Raw genomic sequence first — 24,174 nt, 5'->3', positions numbered from 1 at the left:
TGATTCATGTCCACACTACCCTCCTTTTATCGATGGTGCGCGTCCTCACCAGAAGTGCTTCCATTGACTGAAGAGGGGCAGTGGATGGGGCTGAGAACCTGAGCTTTCAGTTCCACACCCAGCTCCCCACTGGGCGCCAGGCTGTCCCCCGGGCTCTCAGCTCCCCTCTCCCCACTGCAAGCTGGGCTCCTGGCTGCAAATGCCATGCCTGGAGTCCAGGTGGCTCCTGGGCAGTTGGCGGGGAGCTGGAAGCCTCCGGGCAGTAGCCTGGCTGGAAGTGGGGAGTAGGCAGGTACAGCCTAGATTCGAGCGGGCAGCCCAGGTAGCAGCTGGAGACCCCCACCCAACCCAGGGACAGCTGGGCTTTGTCAATTTCAGGGCTCCAGCATGGAGTCCTGAAATTGACAAGAATGACAGCCAACAGCCCATGTAAGTAATGCAGTACCTACACAGACACTGTGTTACCTTAACAACACTGACATAAGCCTTATGCCTCTTGTGGAGGTGGAGTAATTATGTCGGTGTAGTAGGGCACTTACATTGGTGGGAGCAAGACTGTTATGTACAGTGACATAATTAGGTTGATGTAAGCTGCCTTACGTCAATCTAACTCAGTAGTGTGGACCAAGCCTAATAGTCTAACATAATTATTCAATCTGGGACTTTCCACTGCCACGGCATAACTACTGCAAATACTGTAATGGCTCTTTTAATAGTTGGTGCCTGGAGGAAAGGTGTTTCTAGACATTAAGGGCTAGAGGAAAATTTGAGGGAAAGTCCCTCTCCGTCTAGATTAATTTGACAGATGGATCATCTTATCAGGAAGCTGTAGATTATAAAGCCTCAGATGGAGTATTGTGTCCAGTTCTAGGTGCCACATTTCAGGAAAGATGTGGACAAATTGGAGAAAGTCCAGAGAAGAGCAACAAAAATGATTAAAGGTCCAGAAAACATGACCTATGACGGATGATTGAAAAAACTGGGTTTGTTTACCCTGGAGAAGAGAAGACTGAGGGGGGACATAACAGTTTTCAAGGTGGTTGAAAGGTTGTTACAAGGAGGAGAGTGAAAAATTGTTCTCGCTAATCTGAGGATAGGACAAATAGCAATGGGCTTAAATTGCAGCAAGGAAGATTTAGGTTGGACATTAGGAAAAACTTCCTAACTGTCAGGGTGGTTAAGCACTGGAATAAATTGCCTAGGGAGTTTGTGAAATCTCCATCATAGGAGGTTTTTAAGAACAGGTTAGATAAACACCTGGCAGCAATGGTCTAGTTATTACATAGTCCTGCCTTAGTGCAGGGACTTGGCTAGATGACCTAATGAGATCTCTCTAGTCCTACACATCTATGATTCTCTGATTATCTGATGGTAGCTAGTGCTAGATCGAAATAAAAATAAAAAACAGAACAAAAGGGAACACAATATCCCTATAACGGGGTGGCTTGCCTCTGGACTGGAGAGCCTGGGGCTAAGCCAACCCTGATTACAGACTAAGCCCTACTTGAGCAGGATCAAGCAATTCCCCATAAAGAGGAGAAGCTGGCTGCAGTAATGGGAACAAGAGCCAGGCCTGAATGGTGATAAGGACCAACTGGGGAAAGGGCTGGAAGGAGAGACAGGCTGTAAGATGAGAGAGTAAGGAAAACTCTCAAGGCCTGGGTGAGACCCTGATGAAAGAGGGAAGAGACTGGGAAAATATCTCCATACAAGGAGGCCTGAGAGGAACCCTGATTAAGCAAAGAAGAGACAGAGATCTGGAGGAGTATTTAAAGGTTGCGTGGGAAGTGGCCCTGGGGAAAACTGCAGCACAGGTAGAGGAGCAGAACTAGTTGTTCAGTACAAGGCCCAGGACTGGAACCCAGAGTAGGGGCTGGGACTGGGTACTCCTGCTGGCCCCCAAGAAGGGGGTGTACAAGCCCACTGCAAGAGTTATTGAGCCCAGCAAGGGGACAACAGGTTGTGGAAGAGCCCCCAGAGAGGGGAAAGGATTTTTGTTTGTATTAAAGATATTCTGGGGACTCTTAGTTTGGAAACTGTGACCCCAGAAAGCGTGGACTTAAGATGGTGACCTGGCTGCCCAGCTGAGTTTCTGACAGAAAAATCGCCACAGCAGCAGAGTGACTGTCAGCAGGGGGCACTAGCTCTTCAAGGGAGCTGCTATACCACACCTGGCCATGAGGGGGCACTTAGCAATGAGTGAACTCGGTTACAATCTCATACAGCAAGATAGTGTTAGAGAAGTTAGCTAGTACCACAACTGAAAGGGTGTTTTACATGAGTAGAACAATGAGAGAAAATAACACATCAACATTACAATAATCCATTTTAATGTGTGGGTGGGGCCTGGCCGAAGGCCTCCAGCTACCTTAACAAAAATAATTTAAAACCATTACTATCATCAAAGCATGTTGGCGGCAGGTTTACTTTCTGTAACTTTAGCCCATCTTCTTGAATTACAATCAGCATTTCAGGGCCTCCTGGTGGTTGAGCTTCTAGAAAGTGACAGACTATGTGGCACAGAGCCTGAGCACAGTTTCATGATGCTGAGTCACACAAGGATAGGAAGGAGGAGCCCCAAGAATTAACCCTGTAAGGCATAATATCTTCTGAGCGCTGGGGAGGAACACGGTGTGAAGTGACTCTTGCTACACTTTTTTAAATGGCGCGGCAAGCGCTTCTTCCAGCACATTCATCCCAGTAGGCAGGCAGTGAAGGTGACTCTGATCAGAAATTAGCCTCTCTCCTCTGTCCCTTGCACACAAAAACACACCAGGAGCCCTTTTATTGCTAGGAGGGGGAATGGCACCCTATATACTCTCTTCCTCCTATGGGGAAGGCATAATGTAGCCCTTCATTTCTGAAGAATTTGAATAGAAAACAAATTGTTGCAACTTTTCTCTCTTGCCTCCTTTGGCAACCCAGTGTTGGAATTTCATGACGTGAAATGACTAATCGTTTTTCAAGGGGCCCTCTTAAACAGAGTGTACAAACTCTGAGGAGTGAAAGGACAGTGCTACTGCAGATGCTCAGATACCACAGGGATGAGCACTAGGCAGGTAGGCCAGACAGAAATGAGTGCTCTTGAGCATGGCACTGTCTATTTGTGCTTACCCATGGAAGCTATTGGTATGGAAAACTCCCTTTATATTAATCTAGCTGATAGTATTTTAATGAACAATTAAGGTTTAGCTTTTCAAGATACAGAATAAGTTTCAACATTGGGCAAAATGCCTCCACTATGTCAAGTAAAATTGATCTTGGTTTAGTTATGTCCGGGATGAATTTGGCCTGTTAATCAGATTTTTTAATCCTTACAAAATTTTATTTGCTGTCTGAAAATCTGTCTTGAACAGAACCATGTTACAATAGTAGTTCTCTTTATATTTCCAGGCACAACCACATTAAGATTGAGAGTACATATCAGCAATGTAGAGTGAACTGTATTACTGGTATGTTGTAGTAATTCCCAAACAAACATTATTAACCAAGGACATTCAGAGTTAAGGTTAGTCTTTAAAGAAATCCAAGCACATTAAGTTATGGCAATGCATGGTTCGGGCAGCATTGAGAGCATTTTAGGTGCCCTAAGTTGACATGCCCGTTGAAATTGGCTGCCATCTCCCAATGTTCTCATTGGGATTGAGAAAACAAGTTGCCCTCAGCTAAGATGCCCTCTTTCAAAATAGCCCCTAGAGCTGTCCGGAAAAAAATCTTTCCCTCTCTTTTTTTTTTTTAAATGAAAAAGCTTTCATCCCGAATCAGGCTGAAAGGTGAGTAATTCACAGGTTTTCACAGGAGGGGAAGAATGTAAAAAAAGTTCAACTTCAGGAGACCAGAAATGGAAATTTTCTGCATGTTCTGCATGCTACCAGACTCCCCAAAATTCATTTTGTGCCCAGAGGGGAAGTGCTGTACAGTAATTTTGGGGAGGATACACACTGTATTCTTCATACATAAAGAGGTTGAATCCTTGTTTTACGTGCCACCAGCCCTTCTATAATGATTACATCTGACTGTGGTAGCGAAGCACTATTGATATGTTTTAACATTTGTTAAAATGACTTGTGACAATGGTATGTAAAATTCAGTTCTTTTTTAAATCTCTGGTAATAACAAATATCTTAAATTCCCTGTGCCACAGTTAAGGTGGCAGGCTCTGCATCTTCAGAAGTAATTGTCTATACAAAATAAAAGTTTAAAGTTAAATGTTACATTAAGTCACAGTTCCTGAGATAACTATATCTTTGACCCCTTTGTGGCCTCTGGATGGGCACCACACTAAGGTCTCAGGTCTCTAGCTATTACCTTTTCTCAGAACAGGAGTTTGCAATCCAGTCCCTCCAGACAGGGGATTTGGGATTCAGACACCCACAATTCATTGTGATTATTCAGCAGGTCTGACCAGCTTCAGGTTCACCACTGTTAACCATTGACAGGATTAACCAGTGACCAGCCAGCTTTCATAAAGCAAAGTACGATTTATTCAGAATAAAAAAAGTTACAGAGAAAACCTATCTTAGAAAACAATAAACTATTTATATGCAATTCTAACATATCATGCAGTCACTCATCTTCCACATGGGGTTAAAGTACTGCAGGTTCTTTCCTCAGGATCTCTGTCTTGGTCCCAGTTTCACATCAATTTTTGAACCTACTGTGAGTGTCCTGTCTCCCAGATCATGATTGTCTCTTTATAGAGTTTCCAGTTCTTTGTCTGCAAGACTTCTTGAACCAGATCAAACTACTCTGTGCTATTTCCCACAGAAGGTGAACATTCCACAGACTTGTTACCCCTAATGGCTTTAGTTCCTGCAGGAAATATCCTTTAGTTCATCTGTTGAGCCAGGCTACAATCACTAGCCAACCTATACATTTACACATAACACTTATAAATTTGATACAGTAGCATTTGAATACTCTATGGGTCCTTAGCATCTGTCATATCTTAATATAGGTCTTTGAATAGTCCATGTTTCCAAAGCATTGCATCCTTCGTATCTTACATTCTAGCTTTTCTTTAGTACTAAATTCTTTCCTCTGTTTCTGAGATAGTCTATTTAAATATATTTTAGGATCCTTTTCTTATGGCCATTAGAGGCGCATAGGGTCAGATTTTCTCCTGCATCCAAGTTCTGCTCCGTGCAAGAGAAAGAAGTTCCAGCTCTTTGAACCTGTGAGCTGCCCTGCACTACCCCAAAGCTGATCTAAAGCAAACTGGATTGTTCTACCTTCTGTCACTGGAATATGGTCCTAAGGGACTATATATGGATGGATGATTGGCTGGGCATAATTCCACCATACCTCACCTCCAGGCCCTCTGACATGCTCCTCTGTGTTGGGGAGGTGCAGAGGCTGGCTTCACTGGTGTAAAGCTTTATGCCAGCAGAGAATTCCTCTCCATTAGCAGGTTTCAGAGTAGCAGCCGTGTTAGTCTGTATCCGCAAAAAGAAAAGGAGGACTTGTGGCACCTTGGAGACTAACCAATTTATTTGAGCATAAGCTTTCATGAGCTACAGCTCACTTCATTGGATGCATGCAGTGGAAAATACAGTGGGGAGATTTACCATACACACTGAAACAAGAGTGATCAGGTAAGGTGAGCTATTCTCCATTAGCAGATTTCTCTGCTGGGCAGCTATAGCCAGAATCCAGTCACTTCGTACCACCTGAGTGGCACAAAGAATCTGAAGCAGAAACCAGCATCTGACCTATTCTTTCTAGAGCTGTTCTGTGGCCATGCTTGCATAAACTCAGCATTTTCTACAACTGAATCCCCAAAATATGCATTAAACTGCCATTGGGTACCAATGTTCGTACAAGTTCCAAGCATTCATTATAATGAGTGTGTCTTTCAAGTCTGTCAAAAAATGTTCATGTTAGTGATATACTTGCAAAGGTTAGTAGATAAAAATTAGGCCACTAACACTGCTACTTTTTAGACCAATGGGCAAAACACTTGCTTGGGAAATCTGGGATATCTGTATGCCATACAAAAGTAGAGAAGAATCCAGGACATGCTGGACAATGAAGGTCAATTGAGAGGTGTGTTTCTGTTAAAATAATGACTTCTTGTAACCATTGCATGGTTCATAGCATGTACAGTGCAAATAATGGCTGTCACTCTTGTCCACTGTGCATGATTTTATACTTAAATAAGATGTGACAGTCTCTGGTATTAAGTGTGTGCACATAAAATATGTTGTATTCAGTGAAATCAGTTCATTTCCCCTTCTGAAGCAGCTGATTAGAAGCTGACACCGGAGTCAGTGATACATTAGGTCTGGAGCAATTCATTATAGATAGAATATTTATTTTGAAAATGTCTTTCCTTTTAGACTGTTGGCTGTGATTATGAGATAAATTCCAATGCAACTGAAGATCAATGTGGAGTTTGCCTAGGAGATGGATCTGCTTGTCAGACGGTGAAGATGATGTTCAATCAGAGTGAAGGATTAGGTAAAGAGGGGCTTTTTTTTCTTCTTTTCTTGCTGAGACTGTTTCTGCAAATAATGAGGCTTGAAAAATTCTTCTCATTTCAAGTTGGTGAGTAATCTGAATGGCAAATTACCAGTGGAGACTCCTCACTGAAGGCTTTGCGTAGTCTGTTTTGGATCAAAGACGATTCTTTAGCCTGTACTGTGAAATGGCTTTGAGTGCACCTTGACCAATTAAATACCAGTTTTGCCTCCTGGATGTTGGATGTCAACAGCCTTCACTGCAAATTACCCAGATAATAAATAGCCAGCAAGCTCATTTGCAAAAGGTATTGTGATACAGCATGGCCAGAGGGCATCAGGAAGGTGATAGAGGGGAGATATGTAAGCCCCAGGATGATGAGAGCCTTATTCCCTGTAGAGGGAAGAGAGGTTGCTATAAATTAATTAGAGCACCTGAAGCCAATTAGAGCACCTGAAGCTAGTCACCTGATAAAACCCCCCTGCTTCAATCAGACAGTTGGAGGGGTTGAAGCAGAGTGGTTTGGTGTTGGAGCAGAGAGCAGTTTGGAGGGAAGCAGAGGAAAGTTTGAAGAAGTGCTGTGGCAGGCCAGAAGACCAAGACCCTAGGTAAAGGAAAACCCGGCTTCTGCAGAGCAGAGGTTCTTCACAGACACAAGGGGTTGGGAGAAACCTGGCCCAAGCAGAGAGAGGGCAGGAAGCCCCACAAGCTGAAGGGCTGAAGAGGGAAGTAGCTCAGGGGAAGGAATCACTAGTTCAAGTGGTTTGCTGCTATCCCTAGGGCCCCTGGGCCGGGACCCAGAGTAGAGGGTGGGCCCGGGTTCCTCCCTCTCCACTCCCCTTTTCTGGGATACTAGTGGGACAGTTAATACCCCAGAGTTTCTCAGGGGTGAGAAATGGTGCCCTGAATGCCCCCCACAAGAAGAGAAAGCGCGGGACCCCTCATAGTAGTGCCGGCAATTTGCCACACGTGGTGTCGGGGTGGGATTGCCGTGCTGTGCACTTAAACCAGGGTTAGCCAAAACCATCCCATCCCTAAGATGGACCGTGTGGTCCAGGCCCTAATACAAGCCACTGCAGCCCTGCAGAAGGCTACCTGGGTCCAAGCAACCACCCAACAGGAGGCAACTCGGATACAGCAGGAGACTAATCATCTGTTGATGAGTCAGGCTGCCCAGGACCGAGCCCTGCTGCAGGAGCTGGTGAACCAGATGAAGGCCCTTATGGAGCTGAATCGCAACTGCGATGGGACCCGGACCATACGGACCAGCCACTGCCTACAGAAAATAACATGGGAGGATGATGTGGAGGCATACCTCCAGGCTTTTGAAAGAGCAGCCTGTGGGAGACCTGGCCCCAAGATCAGTGGTCTGGTATCCTTGCCCCTTCCTGTGTGGGAAGGCCCAGAAGGTCTACTACGATATGGCCGCGGAGACTACAGCAGATTACCCCCAGACTGGACAAATTGCTGCGACTCCATGCCAAGTATGCCACCGCCTATTTAGAAGACATAGTCATCCATAACCCTGACTGGGAAATGCACCTAGGAAAAGTAGAAGCGGTGCTAGACACCCTGCGGAAGGCCGGCCTCACTGCCAACCCTCCCAAGTGCATGATAGGGCTAGCTGAGGCCAGATACCTCGGGCATGTAGCAGGGAGAGGCTTGGTGAAACCCCAATGGAACAAAGTGGAGGCAATACAGGGTTGGCCTCGACCATTCTGCAAAAAAGCGGGTCAGAGCATTTCTAGGGATAGTAGGGTACTATCGGAGATTCATCCCTCATTTTGCCACAAGAGCAGGGCCCTTGACTGACCAGATAAAAGCCCGGGGCCCCAAGGTAGTAAAGTGGACTGATGTGGCAGAAGGAGCATTCGCAGATTTAAGGACAGCCCTTTGCTGTCATCCAGTAATCATAGCCCCAGACTTTGAGAAGGAATTCGTCCTACAAACAGATGCCTCGGAGGTAGGGCTAGGAGCCGTCCTTTCAAAGATGGTAGAGAAGGAGGAACACCTGATCCTGTACCTCAGCTGGAAACTCCTCCCCAGGGAACAAAAGTATGCCATCATTGAAAAGGAATGTCTGGCAGTAAAATGGGCCATGGAGACTCTCCGCTACTACCTACTGGGGTGACGGTTTACCCTCGTGACAGACCATTCCCCGCTCCAGTGGATGCACAGAAACAAGGAGAAGAACGCAAGAGTGACTAGGCGGTTCCTATCCCTGCAACCCTTCCATTTCCGGGTACAGCATAGAGCCGGAAGCCAACACGGCAACACTGATGGCCTGTCACGACAGCACTGCCTCTGGTCTCAAGTAGCCCAACCCCATGGCATTGAGCGTGGGTTGCGGGGGGAGAATATGTGATACAGCATGGCCCAGAGGTCAGCAGGAGGGTGATAGAGGGGAGATATGTAAGCCCCAGGATGATGAGAGCCTTATTCCCCGTAGAGGGAAGAGAGGTTGCTATAGATTAATTAGAGCACCTGAAGCTAGTCACCTGATTAAAAAAAAAACCCCAGCTTCAATCAGACAGTTGGAGGAGTTGAAGCAGAGTGGTCTGGTGTTAGAGCAGAGAGCAGTTTGAAGGAGAGCAGTTTGGAGGGAAGCGGAGGAGAGTTTGAAGAAGTGCTATGGCGGGCCAGAAGACCAAGGCCCTAGATAAAGGGAAACTTGGGGATTCATTCCCTGGGTGGCCATAGATCCAGGTACATCAGTTTTATCTGCCCATTTGCAGCCCATTTCCCCATGTAGGTAGCAGGAAGGGGTGTGGCTGGGTTGATCTCTGGATAATGTAATGGTCCATAGAGGATGCCTGAGCTGTTCCCTGGATGTTCTATGTTATTCTCATTCATCTCAGAGTGCTAGTTCAGATACCCTGTGCCAGCAGTGAACTATTTCACTGCTCACCAGGTGCATGTAAAAAAGGAGAGGGACGATTATTTTATGAAGATCTGCTCAATTTGGTACCATGAGCAAGCAGGCTTGAAAGAAAGCACCACTTTTCCCCTGCTCCCAGTGAAGGAGGAGCCAAACCCAAAGAACCTAGCAGAACCCAGTGGGAAATCAGGAGATAATTCAGCTGGTCAAAAGAAAATGAATGTAATACAAAGATCAGAATGCAAAAATACATTATCAAGCTGTCCCAGTATACTTTAAAACCAAGTTTTTGAGCTACACTGGAAGGGTCATCCCAAATAATTGTATCTGTTGAGTTGTTGCTTGACAGATTTTTGTTAAATTTTTATTTTTAACACTAATTTTAACAAACATTATTCTAAAGAAGCTTGAATCCAAACTTACTGTGTGCCACTTCCATACTTCACAGAGGTGTTGCGAGGATAAATACATTAGAGACTGAAGTGCTCCGATACCACGGTAATGGGTGTCAGATAAGCACCTAAGATAGATATTAAAGATTGCTCAGTATGGCTTAGAGCCAAATCCTGCTTGCCTAACTCACATGAGTAGACCTGCTGAGGCCATTAAGACTATTTGTGTGAGTAAGGCAAGCAGAATTTAATTCTAAATCCTGGTCTACACTAGGAAGTTTTACTGGTAAAATTTGCCTTATTTCAGCACATGACCACACTCAATTTTGAGTACTGTCAGTAAAAACTGGACTTTCTGTTGTTGGCTGAAAACAAACCTCTCTACTTGGCCCCCATCGCTGCAGTATCTGAGTGTCTGTCTTTCATGGATTTACCCTCACAACACCCCTGTGAGGCAGGAAAGTGTTGTTGCCCCTATTTGACAGAGGGAGAACGAAGGGACAGAGATGCTAAGTGACTTTCACAAGGTCACACAAGAAGTTCGTGGTACAACAGGGACTTGAATCCAGATCTCACAAGTCTCAGGCTAGTGCCCAAAGCACTGTATCCCTTCTCTCATACACTGATGACAGCTGATAACGTTCCCTGCAACTTTCAAAAATCCTTCCCCATAGGAGGCATCATGACGTAATGCAACTGCCACAGATTTTCTCCGCTGACGTATACCCATGTCCCAGTATATGTGGTAGATGTTGCCACCTATTCCGTCCTCAATGGAGTTCCTCTAGATTTACTCTGATGTACTTCAGAGAAGAATGAATCTCAATATGTCTTCTAATAGCCGAAATAATAAGCGTATTCCTGTCCTCTAATTGATTCTTGCAACCTAGGAAAACTTTGCATTGAAAGGCACTGTTAACTAGATTTAAAAAGAGACACTGAAACTTAAACCGTATGATAGTATGCTCATCTTACATATTTGCAAGTGTGGCTGATGTTTGTATTTTAAAAAGATAAGTAATGCATAATCACTTTCTATTGTAACAATAATCATTTAAATGAATCTGTCTTGTCTCCATAGGCTATGTTGACATTGAACTGATTCCAAAAGGAGCAAGGGACATAAGAGTAGTAGAAGTGGCAGAAGCAGGAAATTTCCTCGCAGTGCGGAGCGAAGACCCAGAAAAGTATTACCTAAATGGGGGATTTATTATTCAGTGGAATGGAGCATACAAAGTGGCAGGAACAACATTTCAATATGAGAGAAAAGGAGATCTCGAAAATCTGACAGCATCTGGACCCACCAATGAGTCAGTGTGGATACAGGTACAGTAAAGGATCAGCAGCAGAAGCTGATAACTGGCTGGAAGCAGAATGATCTGGAGTTTTGAAAACAAGGCAGGAAAAAATAACTCTACTTTTATAACTTACTCCATTAATTTTCCAACAAAAAATCCTTCATTATCTTGGTTTGGCATTGAATGTAGTCATATGACTGAAGGCCTTGATTCAATAGTTACTTAAGCACATGCCTACCGTTAAGAACATGAGTACTCCCATTTACTCTACTTAAAATTAGCTATGTGCTTGAGTACCTTGATGAACTGGGGCCAAAAATCCAGAGAGGGAAAGACCTATTTAATCATTCAATCCCCGCTACCTAAAAGTGCTCCGACGATATATGTTCTGTTGATTTATCCAGTCTAGCTTTAAATATATCAAACTAATATTTACCTTGGGGAAGGTACTTGTATTCCCTTTTGCTGTCTGTCTCTCTGAATGTATCCATCCTGCTCTTTTTTCCCTGTTTACTTAGTATGTCATAGATATATATTAAACATAAGACCATAGAAAAACGGGAGGAAGGAATGGAACCTACTTGTGCACGACTCCCACATCTTGAATTTATGGGAAGGATGTATCCAAGTGATTTTAATGGATGATCCATGTTCAGTGCACAGAGAGGGGACTTAGAGCAGGGAAATAAGATTTCTGTCAGTGTTCAATGTTGCCTGGTTAGGTAGGAGTAAACCATTTTATGGAATTGTTTCAGTATTTTATCCCCTAAAGATTAACTCCTTCCCCGCCTCTGTTATCTGCCAAAAGTAAATGAACAATTTATTTGACTTGCTTACTGCCTGTTTCTGCTAAGAATTTTCCTCTTTATTTAAGGAGACATGTTAAAAAACAATGTTAAAGAAATGTTTTGATAAATATGCTGCTATCTGCTGAGCTACTAGAAGGAACAGCTGCCATATGGTTGGGACACTATCATTTATAAAATTTGCATATAAATATAGGTGTTAATAAAATGTCCATTTTCAATTATCTCAGTTTGGTTATTTTGCATAGCCTTGTCTTTTAGTTGATAGGATACCATATACTCTGACCCAAATTTTCACAAGTATGCTTGCAAAAGTATTTGCTTGCTTTAGTGCACCCCACATTTAAATGCACCTACTCCCTCCCCATACCTGTACACAAGTGAGGGTTTGATATATACATTTCTCAAGGGCAGGCATCCTTCAAGAGTCATATGTTCCCAGGTTGGGTGCCTGTAAATATCTGCAGACACTTTGAACTCTACTCTTGAAGATGTGGGCCAGGGTGTTATAATCACAGCCAATACATAATTTAATCACATCTATTTTTTTTTAGCTACTCTTTCAGGAAAATAACCCGGGAATAAAGTATGAATATACTATACGTAAAGAAGGAAGCCTTGAGAATGAAGTAGGGGACCCAGAATATTTTTGGCAATATGGAGGCTGGACGGATTGCAGTGTGACATGTGGAAGAGGTTAAAAAACATGCTTTTTTTCTATCATCCTTTTCATTCTCTGACATCTGATTTACTCTGTTTATTATAGATTAATAGATCATGAAGGGACCACTGTGATTATCTAGTCTGACCTCTTGCACAGCTAGGTTTGGCAGAATTTGACTTATTTTTTAAAATAATTTGACAGATAATATTGATGTGTTTAAGAATCCCCTCCCCCCATTTGTATAGAGTTAATTTTCACAGTTGTGGGAAATTACTGGTTGGGGGTGGGAGTGTCACACAATAGGTATATAATGACGATATACTTGAGATTCAAAAAGTTAAAGATTTATAAACTGGCTGTTTTAACAGAGCTGTAAATATGTTTTATGCAGTATTCATTGCATGTTTTATATACATTCAGATGGGACTGTAATAAGTTCACAAGTAGCATTTTCTTACTTTTTTATCTATAGATTTCAGTTATCATCAATGGAAATATTTTTTCGTAGGTTTTTGTTTGTATGGTGAAATCAATGTTTACTGATACATTTCTAATCTTTCCAAGCCTATGTGTAACACAGGCCATAGAACTGCCCTGAATTAATTCCTGTTGAACTAGAACATGTCTAAATCTAATGTTGATTTTAAAAATTGCCAGTGATGGAGAATCCACCATAACCCTTTGTTAAAATTGCTTAGGGGGGCAGCAAATGGGTTTTTATAACATCTAGCCTGAATTTCATCCTCTTCTAAAAACCAGGCTGAAAAAATGAGTTTAACAGTGAGGGTAATCAATGTTGCACCTTATTTCCAATCTGAATTTCTTTAGCTTCAACTTCCAGCCATTCAGTCCTGTTAGTCCTATGTCTGCTAGTCTGAAGAGCCCATTATCAAATTTTTGTTCCCAGTGTAGATATTTAGAAACTGTGATCCAGTCACCCCTTAACCTTCTTTATGTTAAGGACCTCAGTCTGTTTAGTTTGAGTCTGTCACTACAAGCCATGTTTTCTAATCCTTTAATCATTCTCTTGGCTCTTCTCTGAACCCTCTCCAATGTACCAACAACCTTCTTGAATTGTGAACACCAGTATTCCAGCAGCGGTTGCATCTGTGCCAAATTGATTGATTGGCGATCCCTCAATTTGAGGATGATCTCTACCTTGGATTTACATATGGGTCCTGAGATGACTCAGGAGTCCAATCCTGGAACCGCAAAACTGCCCGCAGTAGGTACAGACATTTTGTGGCAGGCCAACGGCCTGCTGGGAGAAAGTTATTTCTTTTTCCTTCCTCCCCTCTCTCTTTTCAGCTTTGAGGACAAGGCGCTTCTCCTCAAAGCGGGCCACTGCCTGATGGAGGATATGGCGCCATTGCGGTGGGTTGGTGGCTTGCTTTTCCCAGCTTGTGATGTCCACATCAGTTTTCTTAAGATACGCTTTCAGTGTGTCTTTGTAGCATTTCCTCTGACCACCATGTGCGTCTGTGCCAAATACAGAGGTAATATAACCTTCCTACTCCTGCCTATTTCCCCGTTAATACATCCAAGGTTCACATTTGCCCATTTGGTCACAGCATTGCACTAGGAGCTCATGTTCAGCTGATTATGATCCACCCCCAAGTCTTATTAAGAGTCACGGCTTCCCAGGATAGAGTCCTACATCTTGTAAGTATGTCCCACATTCTTTGCTTCGAGATGTATAGCTTTACACTCGGCCATATCAAATGTATTACACACAGTTTACCAAGGAACCCAGATTGCTCTACATCATTGATGTGTCGTCTCCATTATATATCACCCCCTCAGTCTTTGAGTCATCTGCAAACTTTATCATTGATTTTATTTTTTCTTCCAAGTCATTGATGATAATGTTAAATAGCATAGGGCCAAGTACTGATCGCTGCAGGACTTCACTAGAAACACACTGGCTGAATGATGATTCCCTGTTTACAATTACAGTTTGAAACCTATCATTTAGCCCGGTTTTAATCCACGTAATGTGTGTCATCATGTTAATTTTGTATCTTCTAGTGTTTTAATCAAAATATCATGCAGTACCAAATCAAATGTCTTACAGAAGTCTAAGTACATTAATTATCTCTATTATCTTTCTCTCTCTCTCACACACACACACACACACACACACACACACACACACACACACACACACACAAACTCACTCTCTCTGATTTACTTGTGGCACCTTAGAGACTAACCAATTTATTTGAGCATAAGCTTTCGTGAGCTACAGCTCACTTCATCGGATGCATACTGTGGAAACTGCAGAAGACATTATATACACAGAGACCATGAAACAATACCTCCTCCCATCCCACTCTCCTGCTGGTAATAGCTTATCTAAAGTGATCACTCTCCTTACAATGTGTATGATAATCAAGGTGGGCCATTTCCAGCACAAATCCAGGTTTTCTCACCCCCCCCCACACACACACAAACTCACTCTCCTGCTGGTAGTAGCTCATCCAAACTGACCACTCTCCTTACAATGTGTATGATAATCAAGGTGGGCCATTTCCAGCATAAATCCAAGTTTAACCAGAACGTCTGGGGGGCAGGGGTAGGAAAAAACAAGGGGAAATAGGTTACCTTGCATAATGACTTAGCCACTCCCAGTCTCTATTTAAGCCTAAATTAATAGTATCCAATTTGCAAATGAATTCCAATTCAGCAGTTTCTCGCTGGAGTCTGGATTTGAAGTTTTTTTTGTTTTAAGATAGCGACCTTCATGTCTGTAATTGCGTGACCAGAGAGACTGAAGTTTTCTCCGACTGGTTTATGAATGTTATAATTCTTGACATCTGATTTGTGTCCATTTATTCTTTTACGTAGAGACTGTCCAGTTTGACCAATGTACATGGCAGAGGGGCATTGCTGGCACATGATGGCATATATCACATTGGTGGATGTGCAGGTGAACGAGCCTCTGATAGTGTGGCTGATGTTATTAGGCCCTGTGATGGTGTCCCCTGAATAGATATGTGGGCACAGTTGGCAACGGGCTTTGTTGCAAGGATAGGTTCCTGGGTTAGTGGTTCTGTTGTGTGGTATGTGGTTGTTGGTGAATATTTGCTTCAGGTTGGGGGGCTGTGAGAGTGGGATGGGAGGAGGTATTGTTTCATGGTCTCTGTGTATATAATAAGAAAAGGAGTACTTGTGGTACCTTAGAGACTAACCAATTTATTTGAGCATGAGCTTTCGTGAGCTACAGTTCACTTCATCAGATGCATACTGTGGAAACTGCAGTAGACATTATATACACACAGAGACCATGAAACAATACCCCCTCCCACCCCACTGTCCTGCTGGTAATAGCTTATCTAAAGTGATCATCAAGTTGGGCCATTTCCAGCACAAATCCAGGTTTTCTCACCCTCCACCCCCCCACACACAAACTCACTCTCCTGCTGGTAATAGCTTATCCAAAGTGACCACTCTCCCTACAATGTGCATGATAATCAAGGTGGGCCATTTCCAGCATAAATCCAGGTTTTCTCACCCCCCACCCCCATACACACACAAACTCACTCTCCTGCTGGTAATAGCTCATCCAAAGTGACCACTCTCCCTACAATGTGCATGGTAATCAAGGTGGGTCATTTCCAGCACAGATCTAGGCTTGAGAAAACCTGGATTTGTACTCCTTTTCTTTTTGCGAATACAGACTAACATGGCTGTTACTCTGAAATCTCTCTGATTTGGCCTTCATTGTATGGCACCTCACAAATGTGATCAAATTATGATCACTTGTACCTAAGCTACCATTAATTTGTAGGTCTGTGATAAGTTCTTCTTAATGTGTTAAGAGGAGGGTTAATATAGAGTTTCCCTGTGTTGGAATGTAATTAAAGAAACCAATAATTATCACACTGCACTCATAAAACCATAACAAGTAGAAATGGAAAATGCTGATGTTACTTGGTTGGCACAAGTTTGTTCCCTCCGAGTTTATGTACTCTAGTTATAAAGGACTCAAGCAATCAGATTCCTGTCACTTCCCTTGGACTGTTGTACTGTTAGAAAATTGTCATCTATAATATTCAGAAATTCCAAGGATGTTATCCTAACAGCATTCTAATGATCAAAGAGCCAAATTGAGGTGAGGTTCTTTAGTCTCCGTGATATAGGAGGTCAGGCTAGATAATGACAATGGTCCATTGTGGCCTTAAAATCTATTAAAATTGCTTAGGGGGCAGCAAATGGGTTTTTATAACATCTAGCCTGAACTTCATCCTTTTCTACAAACCAAGCTGAAAATGCATTTTTACAGTGTTTTCCACTGAAGCAATTGCTAGCACTTGTAGTGATCCTGTATACCACCAACGGAGTCTATTAAAAGTATACAGGGTTTTTTGTATTACCAGAACCGATTGGTTTTTTTAATACATTTAAGTAATTTTTTTTACTTCAGTTTTGTACTGCACTAATAGGAATCAGTGTTTTCCCAAACATTTCTTAGTAATCAGCTAATGTGAAATCATTTTGTAGAACTTGTATCTGTTTAATTCTTTATACGTTATCGTGACTTAAAAAAATCACAGTGTTGTTTTAGTTCTGTATAGAATTGTAAATCAGACAAAAAATTGTTTGGTGTAGAAAGTAGAATAAGAAACATAAGGAGATGCAGAAACTTCTTTGATAAGAAAAGTAAAGCGTAAGGAATATCATCTTAAACAGATTAATGAACCGAAGGCAGTGATAAGTGAAACTGAGCATAAAATAGTGAAGATCCCAGGGGGGTTCTACAAAACAGAGGCTTCAAGTCTTTTCTTTGAAACACAAAATACATTTTTGGAGAAGAATGTTATGAATGGTAAAAAGTCAGTTGATTTTTCAGTAGATTTGTAATGGTCTTTAAAGAAGTTTGTATTTGGATTTGTTGATTTAAATAAGATCTATTAGATAGCAGAAAAGTCTGAGCGATGTGGTAGGAATCCCATAGCCTGCGTCATTAATAACTAGACTACATTAAGTAGTGGCAGAACAAACTTGCACCTGCAAGGGGATTGCTAAGAGGATATTGGCCTTTTCCATTTCTAATTTTTATGTTTTTTTAAATGCTGGGAGGTAATTATTGGTTACTTTAATTTCATTCTGTGAGATTTTGGTATTAAATGAACAAACAAAAAACCTTGTAACAAATTTAGAGTGAAGTCAAATGTATTAAGGCAGCAAAGACAAACATTAGTACTAGTGTTTAAATCTTCCCTATGAAGAAAACAACTATGGTTATTTGTTTTCCATAGTTTGAAGAACTGGCTTGTTACAACTTTCATTTTAGGTAATTAATGCCTGGGGTCAATGTGATATTTTTTTCCATGCTAATTATGTGCTCCTACTTTTCTCAGAACACTGGGGTATTGTCAATCAATAAATCACAATATTCTTTTCCTGTTAGCAGAAAAAAAATAATTAAATTTGAGGGGTTATCTGAAACAATTAAATCCCTTGGATTAAATGTTATGCAGTGTGCTTGTATAACCCCCATCAATCACCATAGTATGTAAGTGCTGATAATGTTTGATGTTTGATTAATTTAATGAATGGCATGACAATTAAATGAGATTAATGTTTTATTGAACTGCTTGATTTGTTTTCTTTAACATTAGCAGAACTGTTTTCTTAAGTGTTTCCTGCAAAAATATTATAATCCTGGGAAACACCTTCTGAAAAGCTGGTTGGATAACACCTGTGCTCTTTGACTTTGCTTTTTGGACTACAGGCTGGATCACTGAAATAGATGACTCCAGGCTACTTTTGTTTGTTGATTTCTAACAAACAAATGGTATCCCCACTTACTATTTGTCTTTTTTCAACTACTAGAGTTCACTTCTAGTTCTCTGCAAAGGTGGAAACTGAAATATAGGGTGGGTTCTGCCACTATATGGCTGATCAGGGCAGTTAGGGTGTTAGGGGGCTTATTCCTTCACCCACTTACTTCCCCGGTCCTTCTCGCATGACCAGAGAGCAACAAAACCCAAAGTCCAAAGGTGCAAACAATTCAATGTTTATTGGGGTGAACTTTCAGCAAGCATGATTCCAGTTTCCTTCCTTAGCGTCCCCCTTCCCAGCTCTGACACCACAGAGCCTTACCTGTGTCCCTGTTCCCATTCCCCCCCTTAGCAAAACATTATTCCAATTCCCCAGCCCCATTCCCTGTTCCCATTCCTCCCACCCCCTTACTTCCTGATTGACTGCAGACTATGTAGTAAAACTTGAGTTCTGCTTAGCTATACCTTAACCAATCATTTCTCTGAAATGTAACTAACCAATCCTAACACATTGTAACATAATTATTTAACCAATTATATCCCATCACCTTAATTAGTTTGCACCCAGCAAAATTAATTATACAGCAGACAGAAACGATCCCAGAACCAGACCGAGACCATGCAAATAAACAATAGCAAAGCGGGAACTATAATGACAAAACCGTACAGAAGAGAGGATTTCACAACTATATGTATAAAGACATAAGGGTTTCCCAGCTGTGTCTATTGATAAGTGAGTTCTTACCGAACAGAAAGCTATCAAACTAAACTTCCTTTTACGTTTTCTAGGCACTTTCCTTTCTCTGGAGGAAATAGGCATTATCAGGACAGGATTGTATTCCTAACAGCCCAATAGCACCTTCTTTCAATGTGACTAGTTTGGAATGTGAGGATGTGACCGTTCGCTTCCCAGCTTATGGCTGCCTCTGCTGCTTAGCCAAAGGCCTTAGCCTAAGAACAGGGCCTCAGACTGTCACAGTAAGAGAAAGACCTTACACTGGCAGACAGTGATTTTGATTCTTTCTTTTATACCTCTATGACTAGCTAAGTGATAAGAATACACCTAAATTAGAGTATAGGCCTTTTATAGACAGGCCTGAAATCTATATCCTAACATAGGGGGTGAGTCATAATAGGTCATGATATGTGGGGAAAGAAACTTGAGCAGGTCCACTAGTTTTGCCATATGCAGGTGGGCAGCCAGAGGCAGTGGAGCCTTGGCACAAAGCAGGAAGTAAACTGCTGCTTATCTATGCCAGTTGTTCCCGCTACCACACCTCTGTAGCAAAGAGAAAACGAGAATCACAATTCCAACCCTCCTCTGCTCCCGTGATGGCACTTCTCTGCTCTGCCCCCTTACTTAGGGCGGATTGTGATGTTGTTTTCTAGAATTAGATGGCAGCACCATTGTTGGTGTATTTGGGAAATGCCAGCGCGCTCTCAGTGTAGAAAACTGGAAATTGTTACTCTAAACACGTATTACCTATAATAGGAATTATATTAATTGTTGACCTTCTAGACCAAAAAGAATTGACCTATTACACACTCAGCTAATGTGACACTCTTTTCTTCCGTCAGTGGGTTCGATAGGCCAGTATGAAATACTATTTCCAAACTCTGTTAAATACCACAATTCTCTGAGCGTCCATAAAACTAGTTTCTTGGTTTAGACCATGATTATTTTTTAGCACTTTTTAGACTCAGAATTGAATGTCCTTGACAAGAACAGAGATGTTGTGCTACATCCAAGCCATCTTGGTATTTTTGAAACAGGTGTTGCTATGTTGCAGTGGGTTAAAGTTGACTAAAAGATCGTAGTATACTAATAAACATATTATATAACAAGTGGTGTTTGTAACAAGTTACATATTATATAACAAGTGGTGTTTGTAACAAGTTACAAGTGGTGTAACAAGTGGTGTCCAAAATGGAGTCAAAGAAATGATGGGAGTTAGGTTTGTTTTGACTAAAATGTGGTGGTAAAATGACCTTCAAGGATTTTGTGGTCATAGTTTGCTTTCATGAAGGACTAGTTATTCCATAATATAAGAGGAAGTGCCAATTATTTATATAGGCACTATCAAATTATCTGATTGGCCTATCCAGTGGGATAAGTTTGCCACCACTTATGAATATTTTCTTTTCTGGGATCAATTGGTAACTTAGGGCCTCATTCAAGGCCCAGCTAAAGTTAGTGGGAAGACTCCAATTGACGTCAGTGGGCGTTGGATCAGACCCATAATAATAATCGTTATCACAATCAATCAACATCAAGTGGCCTTAATCTGTTCTTCCTCCTACAGCCCGGTTAGAGGAAAATCAGAACAATCCAGCCAGATATTTTCTGGAGCCAAGGAAGTGGAGCTGGGGGTTCATAAATGGCTAAAGAAGTCGTATGCTGTGGGCTTCCAGCAACAAAACTACAAACTAGAAACAGAAACTGCATTTTCATGTATTGTTCTAGTTATTTTTCTTCTCTCCTTTGTATGGATTTATCTTGGTTAGTCTAAAAAAGGAAACTGGATCAGATTAGACTGCAACAACAGAACCTGAGAGATAAGAGCTATACCCTGAAATTGACTTCCCCCGCCCCCATATAAATTAAATAAATAATATAAAAATTATGTAAATATATACTATATATACTTATATATAATATAATTATATAAAAGTAGACTAATGTATAATGATATTTATAAATATATAATTTATAATTATTTTAATTAATGATATTATAAATAATATATGCTTATATTATATAAACATATAATTATAAAATATAAAATAAAAATAAATAATTGGCACTTCCTCTTATGTTTATGGTACAAAATCTCTAGAAGGCTTTCAGAGAAACATGACTATAGCCTTTAGGAAGGATTGATTGTATTTGCAATTTTTTATCAACCATTATTTAAAGTATGATGTGCAAGAAAAAGCATAGTAAAGGTTTGATGCATCCATATAGGTCAAATAATGTCTTACAGTCCCCATGGTCTACCTGGTTCTTATCCTGGGAATCCTTCAGTAAGGCTTTAACAGTTCTTTCCATCTCCACTGTCTGCTGTTTCAATCCAAATACCTCCTGCTCCAGCTTGTTACTTTCTCGCTCACCGTCACACCCCTCCTTCTGCAGTGCCACTATCTGTGAGGCCTGAATCAAGCTGGTGGTGCGGAGGGTATTTGATGCTGCCTTTAGATTGGATTTTTTTTTTTTTGCCTTTAACTCATCTATCTCTTTATTTACTACCATCGCTACCATCTGCTTACAGAGCTGCAGGAACTCCCCAGGGCTGGTAAAGCGTCCAGGCTTCTAAAAACCATTACCATGCTCCTTACAAATCAGTCAGGCTGTTTTCCAAAATTATTTTCAACTGTGCTTTTCTCCCAGATTTTTCCTTTCCTTCTGACATATTTTCTCAGTCGATCAGGCTACCAGCCTGAGCCCTGAGCCCCAGTAACGGAATGTATCCATAAATTGACTCACAGACCACAACACAGGGAAATTCCAGGTGGCTACTCTGCCCCACAGTCCTCTCCTCTTGCACAGCACAGCAAACCATTTGTACCAATCATCCCCTTCCTCCCTATCACTCCTGGCTGGCTCACCAAATCTGTTACCAGGTTTTCAGAACCCAAAGCAGTGGTAACTTTACTGTTTCTCTCCAGGAGATGTCAAGAATAAATCAATAGGGACACAGTTACTCTGTCTGATATATGATTGATACAAACCAGAGTGCTTTTACCTAAAACTATTTTTTCACTAGGTCTTACACACTCTTTCTCTCACGCACACACACACACGCCACAGCAATAGGTTCAGAGCATTCAAAACATTTATATTTACCAAAATCTGAAATGTTTTGGAGTGATTACCATCGGGGCTTCCGGGGGCCTTCCTTCCATCCAGCTGATGGGGAATTTTACATGTCAGATCCTTGCTCAAAGACAAGCTTCCTCAGACTGCTTTAAAGCACATGTTTAAACTAATTTTTTTATAAATTTTATTTGGACAAAGCCCATAATTGATGACAGCCTCTCATAGGCTATCAATTTGCCTAGCAACAGCCAATATCAATTTCTTCTTCTGCTGCTGCTGCTGCTTCTTTCTTCTTAGCAAAGCATTTCTAGTCATAACAACAATAAAACTTACATGTCAGAGGCACCTAAAACCAAGGTTGGCTGTCTAAACATTCTTTCTATTTTTGTGGAACATTAACTCCCTGTCCCAACCTCCTATTCTGATTAGTAGAGCTGCAAACATGCAGCTGCGTGGATTATTCCTAGCTACGTGATCTTTGGTTTTCAGCTAATGTTACCTGGGTTTCTTTAAACCCAAAGCTCTTGGTAACTTTTACTCTGTGTGTGGTGGTGTCAGGAAATAAATCAAGGGAGACACAGCCGTCTGACCGATAGATGGCTGGCACAAACAGGATAACACAAGAGTGCTTTCACTTAAAGCTAAACTTTATTTAGTCTCAAACACTTACAAATGTCCACAACAGGTTAGTAAAATACCCCAACACTTGATAATTACTGAAGCTGAGTGTGACCTTTGAGTGGCACCATGACAGGCTTCAGCTGGCCAACCTTCCGTTTGCCGGTGGGGACCCCAAGATGCGTCCAGAGGGAGCATCCTTGAAGAGCCCCTTCTCAGAAGTCCCACTACCTCGGACTTTCCCCCCTTGTTTATACATTAGTAATACAATGACATAAAGAAAGCTTGCTAAGCAAGCAGTTTTTAAAGGTCAAGCAAGAGATTTCCTTCCGATCATCAATTTAACCAGATATGGGTTTTGTTTTGCTTTTTTTCAGAGTCTCCATGCCTTGGGGCCCTGACAAACGTTCCCGGGGGCACATATAGACAGACTTCCTGTTTTTCTAAAACACATATATCAGCAATTTCAACATTCTTAGCAGGAAGGTCGCGAGGTCAAGCTGTCCTGTCTGTGGCACCCACAACCCCCTCCCCTCCTGCCTTGGTTATGCTAAGGCCACTGCATGACCAATTTATAGCCTGCTGACTTGGCTTCTTTTAGCAACAAGCAATAGTGGTTCAGTACGGCCTGCTGACTTGGCTACCATTAGCAATAAGCAGTAGTGGTTCCAGGCCTTTACTGGTTTGCCAAAATCTCCCCATACACTGGCAAGGCTGAACACACAAGATGGCTGACTGCAGCACTGTCAAATTCTGGGGTACACGAAGGAATGTCAAATTCAGGGGCTACAACACTTGATGTCATTTGAGAGACTTCCAGACAGGGTTCATCCCCTTGAGTGTGAGATGGGATAAAACATGTTTAAAATGAAGGTTTACTTGTACTTCTGAGATGTAAAGATGCATAAACCTTTACTTTGCTTTTTCTTGCATATCATTCTTTAAATAATTGTTGATAAAAAAAATTGCAAATACATTCAGTCCTTTCTAAAGGCCGTAATCATGTTTCTCAGAATTAGATTAAAGTGGCATTGAACATAATCTGTCTAATAGAGGGCAGCCTCTTGGTTGAAAGATAGCATTAAGCAGAATGCAAAAGTTGATCTCTCTGTAGAAATAACAAGCAAGTGGTAAATTTTCAAAGCTTATAAAAGGATTTAGCCACAAGATTCCTATTGGGACTAATTAGTGTATACCCACTAAATCCCTTTTCAGCTTCAGCATGGCAAATTTAATTCCATATGTACTAGTTTAATCCAAAAGTTGTGGTATTAATTTTACAAACTAGTGGTCACTGTGTTTTTCTGTCTGGATTTAGATGCTGATTTTCAAAAAGTTAGGGACATACAGTTGCCTTCATAATTGTGTATATAATATGTGCATATAATTAATATGATTATTTGTGCATTCAAAGGGCAAGGTAAAACACCGTGAGTGTGTGCGCGCATGCACTCAT

The 24,174-nt window shown here is 41.6% G+C and overlaps 1 protein-coding gene across 1 annotated transcript in view; it reads left to right on the top strand.

The window, feature by feature from the left end:
• Positions 1-24,174, top strand: part of ADAMTS12 (ADAM metallopeptidase with thrombospondin type 1 motif 12) — a 319,746-nt gene that overhangs the window by 230,823 nt on the left and 64,749 nt on the right. The window contains exons 14-16 of the mRNA XM_084629649.1: positions 6,339-6,459; positions 10,811-11,055; positions 12,388-12,529. Of these exons, the coding sequence (XP_084485775.1) occupies positions 6,339-6,459; positions 10,811-11,055; positions 12,388-12,529 (508 nt within the window). The remainder of the gene's footprint in view (positions 1-6,338; positions 6,460-10,810; positions 11,056-12,387; positions 12,530-24,174) is intronic.

Source organism: Lepidochelys olivacea, assembly GCF_965140295.1.
Source record: "Lepidochelys olivacea isolate rLepOli2 genome assembly, chromosome: 5".
Taxonomy (NCBI): domain Eukaryota; kingdom Metazoa; phylum Chordata; order Testudines; family Cheloniidae; genus Lepidochelys; species Lepidochelys olivacea.
Note: the sequence above shows the minus strand (reverse complement) of the source record. Positions and strands in the feature narration are given on the sequence as shown.